At 40.0% G+C, this 11248-nt stretch overlaps 1 protein-coding gene across 1 annotated transcript in view; it reads right to left on the bottom strand.

Moving 5' to 3' along the window:
- Positions 1 to 3722: 3722 nt before the first annotated feature.
- Positions 3723 to 11248, bottom strand: part of LOC126162872 (uncharacterized) — a 112673-nt gene continuing 105147 nt past the window's right edge. The window contains exons 8-9 of the mRNA XM_049919657.1: positions 9590 to 9698; positions 3723 to 4325 (exon numbers count right to left, since the gene is read on the bottom strand). Coding sequence (XP_049775614.1) covers positions 4148 to 4325; positions 9590 to 9698 — 287 coding nt within the window. The 3' untranslated portion in view covers positions 3723 to 4147. The remainder of the gene's footprint in view (positions 4326 to 9589; positions 9699 to 11248) is intronic.

Below are 11248 nucleotides of genomic sequence, written 5' to 3'. Positions count from 1 at the left end.
ATGAACAAATCACTTTGTACCCAAATGCTTCTGGGACATATCATCTCATAAAATCTCTAAAAGCACTTCCTGCAACCTAATACACTGCCCATAATCCCAAAGGTGCTCTGCTACCTACATCTACACCTAATTATACAATGCGGAAGCCACCATATGGTGCATGGCAGAGATACCTGGTACTGCTACTAATCATTCCCTTTTCTGTTCCACTTGCAAATGGAATGATAGAAAAACAACTACCTATATGCTTCTGTAGAGCCTTAATTTCTCTTATTTCATCTTAATGGTCTTTAAACAAAATGTACACTGGTGATAGCTGAACTGTTCTGTACACAACCGCAAATACCATTTCTCTAAACTTCCTCAATAGTGTTTTGTGACGGCACCATCACAACCCCTCCAAAGATTCTGATTTGAGTTCACAAAGCATCTCTGTAATACTCTGGGTCACACCAGTGTTCAATAGGTGAGCTACACTATTCTAAAACTCTACCAATAAACTGATCTAAACCATGTATCTCCCCTGCAACCGTTCTTATGTGCTTGTTCCATTTCATATTGCTTTGCAGTGTCACACCTAGATACTGAGCCAACCAGCATCCCACCAATGCTGTATTCAAATATTACAGGATTGTTTTTCCTACTGATCTGCATTAACTTACATTTTTTGACATTCAGAGCAAGCTGCCATTCATAACACTAAATATAAATTCTGTTAAGTCAACCTGGATCCTCCTACAATCACTTGATGATGATACTTTCCCATGTAGTGCAGCATTATCAAGAAATAGTCACAGATTACTGCTTACCTTGTTTGTCAGATCATTTATGTATACACCCACCACCATAGCAGAGGTCACCAATGCACAACTGTGTCAGGGTATTCAACTTGAATGTAAGCCAGTTTGAATCCCTCTGGTGGATGAAATTTTCACCTCCAGTATTTGGCCAGCAAGGAAAGTAGAGGTGGTGATGTAAAATTTGTGACCACCAGTCTTTGGGTCACTGTCATGGATCAAATTCCAAACTTCTCAAACTTCTTCACAGTGTCTCATGAAGTGACAGCATGTGACACGGTTGATGGTGATCCATCCGTGGGATGGAGACTTGAAGCTTGGTGACTCCTTGGTGCTTTTCAAGAGGAGTAAGCTAAGTGCTCGTACTGGGTTTCACCCTCTCCTTTTCACCCATAACAGTCATACAGACTTGACACTTCATAACAGGTCGGAGGAAGGCAACGATAAACCACATCTGCTATGACCTTGCCATGAGCAGTGAGTGGCAGGCAGAGCAGATTTCCTACATCTGTTTCCTGTACTGTAATTCCCTGAGTATGGAACTACTTCTTCATATAGACAACAAGAGAGGTCTTATCATACTTTCTTGGGGCACTCTTGACGATACCCTTGGCTCTGACGAATACCTGCCATCCACAACATCACGCTGGAAGTTTTTGAGCCACTCACGTGACTGGGAACCTATTCTGTGTGGTCAGGTCTTTGTAACAGTCTGCAGTGGGGAATTGTTTCGAACACTTTCCAGCAATCTAGAAATATGGAAGCTGACTGTCATCCTTCATTCATGGTTCATGGGACATCATGTGAGAAAAGGGCAAGTTGAATCTCATGCCAGTGATGCTTTCTAAATCCAATCTGATTTGTGGACAGAAGCTTATATGTCTCAAGGAAATTTTACTATATTAGAACTTAGAAAATGTTCAAGAAATCTGCAGCAAATCAGTGTTAATGATATTAGTCTGTACTTTCATGGGTACATTCTTTTACCCTTCTTATATACCTTTGACACCTGCACTTCCTTCCAGTCACTTGGGACTTTGCACTGGGTGGGAAACTAGTGATAAATGTGAACTAAGTAAGGGGCCAATGCCAAATGCTGTAAAACCAAATTGGGATTCCATCCAGCCATGGTGACATATTTGCCTTCAACTCTTTCAGTTGCTTCTCTATGCCAAGGATGCCCTCTACATAGGAGACTCTGGGATAGTCACCCTCTATATAGGAGACTCTGGGATAGTCAAATGATGGCATGTCTTTACAATTCTCCTGCATAAATGATTTCTTAAACAGAAAATTAAAGACTTCAGCTTACATTTTGCCCTCTCCTACTGTCAATCCAGATTGGTCAACAACAACTAGTTATGAGCCTTCAACCTGCTTAGTAATTTTACAGAGGACCAGAATTTTCTTTGATTTTGGTAAGATCTTTAGTTATGGTACAACAATGAAAAGTGTTATAAGCTTTGCGCATTGATGTTTTTATGGACAATCTGTTGCACTTACATTACATAAAGAGCACCAGTGGTCAAACAGACAATATGCTTCATCAAGGATGCATCAAACCAATTACCCAGAATTTCATGGAGACCACTGAAGGTATATACGAGACACATTTTAGAGTGCAGTGCTGCCTACACTAGGGAAACCAGGAGGCCTGTCAACACTCTCACAGCAGAGCACAGAAACTATGTTCAGCTGGGGCAGAAAAAAAAAAATCAGCATTAAGGATCAGCATCACTGTTTTGGACTACCTATGCAGTTCCAGGAAATCCAAGTACTTACAGGAATCACAGATGTGCACACATAAAATAAGAGAGCACACTGAAATCCTGAAGCAGTAAAACAACATCAAGAGGACAGTGACAAGGTCTCAACTTTCTGGATGCCAGCAATCCTGGAATAACAGACAGTGTGGTTGCAGGGCAGAAAACTTACCGGACACTGCCGTGACTGGCTAAACAAACAACACATGCAGGACTGGTGTCAAAACATCAGTTAGTTTAGTATTTTTACACGTCTGATATTATGTAGCTATATATTGAGAAGGGTTTTAATGAGATTGACACTGGCTGTGGAAACTACACATTTCAACAATTTTGTGTCCTTTTTATGATAAATGACTTCCTTACTAATGAAAGTAAAATAATTACCTCTAATTATGTTTTTTCATTAATTATCAATGACAAATACTGAGCTCTCAGAACCTGAGGTGGTGTCATCTTTAGTTGATGTAGGCTCTTTGGCCCTATCCTAAGGGCAGAAGAAAAGGATGAATTTTATTTTTATTGCAATTAAGTGTCTTAAACTCACACAATCACAACTTGTACACATATGACCACAGTCTCTGGCAGCTGAGGCCAGTCTGGTCTCAACAGCCCAAGACGGTGGTCATGTGGCTGTGAGTTGTGTGTGTGCGCATGAGATGTCTATTTCTGACTAAGGCCTAGTTGGCCGAATGCTTACTTTCTGACAGTCTTTTGTTGTGCCCATCTGCAAATCAGGATCTCCGTTATATGGTGAGTAGCAGCTACCTTTTTCATACTGTTCTTACAGTTCATCCTGGATTTTCTGTTGTTTGATTATTAAGTGTCTTATTTAGTTAATGTTTATAAATATGACAATGGAGAATCCTAGGTGAAATATAAATATCTATATGAGGATAATCATGAAGCAGAGGTGGCACTGAATAACAGGCACGCTTAAAGAAAAGATAAATTACTAGTAAATTTTGTCTGGATGCTCAACTGGTAACCATCCTTTACTACATACGTACTTGGTAAATGGAACTTATTACAGATATTTAATTAGAAAATAACAGTGAGAAATATTATATCATAAAGATAGGAATTTCAAAAAATTTACTGTACACATTAATACATTTCCTACCAATCAAGGAGGTTCAGGGATAGTAAGTAAACCAACAACTACATAACATGTTTTTATTTTGGTGGTAATACTGTATAACACATTATATACACAGCACAGCCTAATCAACGCCACATATTCTGAGTTCTTTTTCTAAATTAGGTCACTAATAGAACTTTTTGTTACAAATCTTAACAGTAGTTCATTAAAAATATTATTACAACACAGCCAAGAAAACATAAGCCACGTAAGCCCTGCCATATTTTCCTACATAAATCCAATGACTCGCATGACACACAGTACACGCTTTGGTTTTCAGTATTCACACAGAGGAAGATTATTCCATCAGCACACAATCACTTGTGTGTGTAGTAATAATTCACTGTACTTAAATTTACAACCACCACTGTCAGTCTAAAAATTTTCACAGGTTTCATACCTTACTCAATTATCAGTCTTCATCATCATCTTTCATGAGGTAAAAGTTAATTCATATTGGAATATTTATTGCTTGAAGATCCCACAGTTTGCTGTGAGGGTGTAGAATATTCAGTTGATCGAGTGAATGCATTACTGATTCCTTGTTTCAGCCGTTCAGTGAATGTCCTGTATTCCATATCACTTGCTTGTCCAAAATCAAAATCAGCTACTTCTATTGTATATCTGAAAGTAGATAGAATTATACCAATTTTATTTCACTTCTTCCACAATCAGACCCTTAACTGCAACTTGATAAAAAGTTAAAAATAAAAGTATTTAAGGAAAGAAAAGCTGAATTTTATTTGTTCTGCATTCTTGAGTACTGAAGAGTCCATTATGAACTGCAGACTCAGTGTAAGAGTATGAACCAAACACAAATGGAGACATGTTCAGAAGGACCTGAATTATATAATCATTGAATACAAAGGACAGAGTTGCAATATGCACTTGGATAAGAAAGTGTTCAACGTAGGGGTCTTCAGTGCTGTTACCAAACACATCAAACTGAGTTTAGTTAAGGAAGTGAAAATTAAAATACGCAAACATACAAATGTACGTTACGCACTAGATCAGCCATTACAACCAACAACAAAACAGATACATTGTCCAACAGAGAAAAACCAAAATAGTACTGCAACAGGCATGTGTGGTTGGTTGATAAGTAATCAAAAGGTGGATAAACCAGAGACTCTGAAGCACCTTATGTCAGAGCTCAGACAAGCATAAACTCATAAAATGCGTACCACTCCTGGTTCCTCGTCAACTAAATGAGCGAGTGAGTCCCCAGTTCATCAGTTCATTTTACTGCTGACACCTCATCTATATAAAAAATACACTTCAATAGCATTACAGCAATGAGAAAAGATACGACTGCTACTCACTGCATACAGATGGCACGGAGTGGCCAACAGACTCAATGAAAAAGCCTGCTAGATATTATTCAGGTATCAGACTAAGACCTTCATCAGATACAGACAAAACTAAAAACATACACGACTACTCTGTTTCTTTGGGTGCCAATGCCCAACTGCATCTGAGTCGAACAACGGTTTTTGCTGGGTTGGATAATGAGGGTGCAGAGGAGGTGTGTGGCTGTGTGGCAGGCAGGGGGAAGCATCGTGGGGTACGAACTGGGAAAGGCAAATGGGAGACGAGAGAAATACAGAAGGGGAAAGGACTACACTGGTGCAGTGGCAAGACAGAAGGTGTGTGTGTGTGTGTGTGTGTGTGTGTGTGTGTGTGTGTGTGTGTAGGCCTGGAGTAGGAGCAGGGAAGGACATAGGTAGGTGAAGAAAGGGATTACCAGAGTTTGAGGTGGAAGGGGGGGGGGGATATTGGTAATGAAGGATATGTTGCTGGAGGAGTTCCCGTCTGCACTATTCAGGAAAGTTGTGTTGGAAAGGCTACAGATGGCACAGACTGTGAAACAGTTGTTTAAGTCAAGCACAACTTATTAGGCTGGATGATCCAGCCATCTATTTGCCACACTTCGGTGGTGGCCACTCTACAAACAGGCAGCTTGTTAGTTGTCAGACCCATGTGAAATGTGGCACAGTGACTGCTGCTAGGTTGACATATCACATGGCAGTTTTCACAAATGGTTCTGTTTTCATGAGATAGGTGATGCCTGTGACAGGACTGGAGTAGGTGGTAGAGGGAGGATATATGGATTGTGCCTTGCATCTGGATCTATTGCGGGATGCGCCATGGGGAAAGGGGAGTACAAGTGTAACAGGTACAAACAAGGATGTTTCACATGTTGGGTGGGTGGTGAAATACCACTGTGGGACAAGGCGAGGAGAACCTATTTTATTTCAGGGCATGATGAGAGAGAGTCTAAACCTGATCCAGGGAATATGATTCAGTTGCTACAGGCATGGGTGGTACTGAGTCACGAGCAGAATGTCCATATGTGACCAGACGGGGATATGTGGGGGATCATAGCTGACTGGGGAGGCAAGGCACGGGAGATCTGTTTCTGGAGAAGATCTGGAGGTCACTAGAGTACTTCCCAGATCTGGAGCAGCTGAATCACATTCTCTGACAGTGTTTTGATTACATTTCGTCATGTTCTGAAATGTGGAATATCCATCCTACAGTGGTATTCTGCTGGTCAGCCAACCTATGCAGTATCCTTATCTGTACTTATCATGCCCCTGCTCCCGATCCCTTACCCCATGGCTCATATCCAGTGCAATAGATCTAAATGCAAGACCTGTTCCTTATATCCTCCCACTACCACCTACTCCAATTCTGTCACAGGCATTTCCTATCCCATCACAGGGAGGCCAACTTGTGAAAGCAGCCACGTGATCCACCAACTCAGTTACAACCACTGTGCCATGACGAGCTGCCTGTCCACATGACTGTGGCCAAGAAACAGCTGGACCACAACATCACTGCCCAACACAATGTGCTTCACTTCAACAACTGCTTCACAACCAGTGCCATCTGGATCCTTCCCATGAACACCAGCCTTTCCACTGGTCGCCCACCTGCGAGAATGCTTTTACCCTGTTGAGGTCAAAATTACATTTTCAACCTTGCTTGGTTACTTCCAACCAGGCCAACATCTTGTTTTGGTCACAGATGCCTCCCAGTATGGCCCTGAGGCTGTTCTTGCCCACAAATATGCAGACGCACCCAAACCCCCTATTGCTTATACTTCCAAAAACCTGAAATCAGGAGCAACAGTGCTACTCACAGATTAAAAAAGAAGCTCTTGTTATTATGTACACCCTAAAAAATTTCATATGGTTCTAAATTTCATTTGATTACTAATCATAAACCTCTGGTTTCTCTTTTCAGTCCTTCGGTATCTCTTCCAGACAAAAGCATCCCATTGCCTGCTATGCTGGGCTTTGTTTTTGTTGCACTATAATTGTGAGATCCACTTCCACCCCATGGCACACCACACTTATGAAGATGCTCTTTCTTGGTTGCCAACTGGTCCCAATCCAGCATTTGATCAGGACGAGTTGTTTAGAAGCCCAAAACATCATAGATAGTTTTTCCATTACCAGTTCTCACATTTCGGCGGCTGTTGCCACTGATCCTATCTTATGTCAGATTGTTCAATTTTTCCACCACAGCTGACCACATAAAACGCATGGCCAAGCATCAAATCCCTTGCACAATTATTATGCTCTCTGCCACCACCTCTCAGGTCTTGGTGTGTTATTGTTGGCTATTCAAGAGTCGGCACCCAGGGTTGTGATCCCATCTGCATTGCGGCGGTTCGTCATGGGCCTCCTCCTCCGCTTGACCATTGGGGTGTTATTCATACAAAATTGTTGGCCCACTGCCACATGTTTTGGCCATGTATTGACAATGAGATCAAGTGTATTGCATCGGCCTTCACACAGTGCACCACCTGTCTAGATGCACCATGGGCCTCTCTTTTCCCATGCCCCCCGCGAGGGTATTTACGCTGAATCTGTGGGTCCCTTCTTAAACTCCTTTTGGATTTTTGTAGTTGATGCATTCTTGGAACTGCCTTATGTTGTTCACTGCCTGTCCGCATCCACAGCAGCTGCGGTCACAGTCCTGGCAAAGATTTTTTTCTTGGGAGGATTACTGTGTATGTTTGTGGTGTACTACGGGCCACAATTTGGGTCTCAGGGTTTTGTAGAACTATACAGTCTAAACAGGCTTCCTCACATCAGCAAAGACGGCACAGCAAGCACAGTTCTGTGCAAAACAGCCATATATAAGCCGGTGCCTTAATATACTCCCTGATTTTGTGTATTGTACTGACTACTACGCCACTCAGTGTCTTAAGTATTTTCCTTCACGTGGAAGTGAATTAAAAGTTGGTTGCTGGGTATTTTGTTACTGTGTTTGTGCACTGTTACAATAGCAACTTCATCAGGTAACAATACAAAAGGAATTAACCAATGACCAGCAATTGCTCATCAACAAGACTGCTATAGTTGAGCTTCATTGACAAAGTGAAGCCACTGCACCTACTGATGATTAATTATCACACAAGTTATTTCTGCAATACTGTTCAATGGAAAGTGCACAATGGTCCAAATTTCATGCATATTCAGAACAAATGCGTGTACTACTGTACCAATCTAATGAGGTTTGTTGAAAACTTTGGTACTGAAAAACTTCTTAAGCTGGGAGTTTGTGTGTCTCTGTTATCTGCTCAATATACATTCCTGTATACATGCATATAATAAATGCTTATTGTTATATGTAACCATCAATATATTATTATAAGAAGATCATCAATTGATTTCAATTTGATGAAGAAACCCATATCAAAAATTTGCGTTTCCACCAACCGATCACCCTCATGTCGTCTCACTGTGAACTGTGTAAATAACTCTCTATAAATCTAAATTGAGAGAGCCACTTAACCCTAAATTCTTATGCTTATTTTTATTGCTGTTTTTATTTTTCTTGTACAAGTGATTATAGCAGTTCAAAGCACAAAAAGATGTGCAGTTATTGATGTGTGGAGCTTGCTAAATACTTAACAAATAAAATTCTGCACCTCCCTTGATAATGTAGTCCAGAACCACATAGTTCTTACCATAACGCTCCTTTTTGCAGGGAAGTTTGCTTAATTGGGAAATGGAAAATACAATAATGACAAATACATACAAAAAACTCTCACTGTGGTAGTTATATACTCACTTTCTTTAACTGAAAATATATCAAGCTAAACTTCTCAAATTAGAATAAATATTTACCCAGGACAACACCCCCCCACACACACACACACTCTACACCTGGGGATCCAATCTGTAATCTGTTCTGCACCACAATTTTGGAAGTGTTGCAAATATACAAAATGCAGAAATGTGTTCCTTTAAATACTTCTAGAAAAATGAACAAATAAAATAAAAGTTCTAAATGTTCTGCAAACAATAAGGCAGAAATATTAATCAGCTCCACACATGAGAGATGAGAATGTCATTCAGTGTAATTATCTCTGGAGTTGCTATTGGTATGCAGATCCACAAAACTTTGTTTTTTCTTTCTTCTGTGGTTACACCCACCAAATAGTTTTCAAAGCTAGAATTCTGAACTGACTTGTGGCACCCAGTCCTCCATTACCACCCCTCACTTCATGGAGATATAAGTCACTTTGGAAAGCTTAAACAGTCATTAAAATATGGCATTGCATTTATAATTACCGCAATGCACTAATTCCACTTGTTTGTCCTTCCAGAAAAATCTCTTGACTTTTTCTGTCTAGTCTACATGGAAATTACTGTGAATATCTAGTTCACTTGATAAAATTTCTGGAACAACTTCACTGACAAGATTTCTTACATATATGTGGTTGTTGTTATATTGCCAAGAAGATCCTTCTTACCCTCTTGCTTATTCAGACACAATTAAATTTATTAATTCTAGAACACAAATTTCTGAGCTAAATTTAGTGTGAATGTACAAATCAAATAGTTCACACAATTAAAACTTTTACGTACCTGTTCTGACTCTGAATGTAGTATGCTATTCCAAAAACAATTATTATTACAGCTACCAAACTGCATGACACAGGCACTATGATGACTGAGAGCTGAGGCTGTTTTGTTACTGCAAAACATAAGATCTTTTATAAATTTGGCAGACAGGAATATTTATTACATAAGAAGAAGCATAATGATTTTCATAAGCAAGAGAACAGAAACAAAAATAGCAATAAATCAGGAAATAACGATATAATACTGGAAAGTTCTAAGTGGAATACAAATAATGGAAGGAGTCCAGATAACCACCCACCACATACATGGGATACTGAGTGATCGATAGGCATGTAAACGTAAATGAAGAAGTTGTTGACCTTTTAGATGATGATCTTTTTTTAAAGTTAACAAAAACTAAACTACACCAAACCAAACAAAACAAAGAACACATGCACGCATGCTTGCACACACACACACACACACACACACACACACACACAACCGTGCACGTGCCCCCAAACCCAAACAAACACAAACACACACACGCAAACATGCATACGGCTATGTTGTCTGAGCTGATTACATTGTTTTAAAATGCAGCCTGACAGAGGTGAGGGGTTATGTCACATAGAGTGAGAGTGAGAATCAAGTAGTTGGGGATTAGAGGGGATGCATGGAGTGAAAATATTCCAGTGGCTACTAGGGAGATACAGCAAAGGAACAGATAACAAATGTGGTACCAGTGAGCCCACCCAGGCACAGGCAGTGGAAGTTACCTGTGGCACACAGTGATGCAGGTGACAGGTTAGGATATGAGGAGGAGGTGAAGGGGGTAGGGAGTGGGGGGGGGGGGGGGGGGAGGTGACTAGACAGGGTGTATATGCGGACAAGAAACGAAAGTTCCTGGACTTCCTAGTTAAAAATACCCATTCTTCCAGGTGAAAAGACTTTTTCCAGGGTGAGTTTTTTTAAATATATTTTTTCTGTGTTAAGGGGCAGTGTATTTTCCCTCAGAGCAGTAAAACTTATCAATCATTTGAATGGTAAAGGTTTTATACACCAGCACAGAACTTCTCGTCATTTTAGGAAATGAAACATAGTGAAAATCAACGTGTTTTGAAAAGATTTTTGAAGCATAGCACATGTATACTACGTATTGTCTTATCCAAAAGTATAAATATAAATACCACCAAACACAGCACATTAGCTTCCGAAGCATTGAAGTCTACATTGCTATGCACTTTTGCCAGCCAATCACAGCTCATGTCATGTGATTTTGCCAGCCAACAATAGCAGATATTCAGAGCATGGGATATGAGATGTAGTCAGCCAATGGCAACATCATTGTTAAGTAATGCAAACACACAAATAGTAAAAGTTAACTGTTTAAATTAATAAACATATAGGATAGCTACAGGCAGAGCTAAGCTTCTAAATATAATATTGGTCCTTTTTGCATGTGTTACCCTTTAAGATATATCAAACACAAATGTGACAGTAAGTTTTTAAATAATGACATAAATGGTTGGTCTTTTGGGCCCAACATTTTCTAAGTAGCTGGTCCTCAAAGCGTCAAGTTCTAAATGGGTTTCTAACACTTCTTAATTTAAGAAATTCGTAGCACATCCTCACACACAGTATAATTTATCTTACATAAAAGGAAATTTACTTTGAAAGTAA

The sequence above is a fragment of the Schistocerca cancellata genome, chromosome 2, assembly GCF_023864275.1.
Source record: "Schistocerca cancellata isolate TAMUIC-IGC-003103 chromosome 2, iqSchCanc2.1, whole genome shotgun sequence".
Classification (NCBI taxonomy): Eukaryota; Metazoa; Arthropoda; class Insecta; order Orthoptera; family Acrididae; genus Schistocerca; species Schistocerca cancellata.
This window is presented reverse-complemented; position numbering and strand designations above follow the sequence as displayed.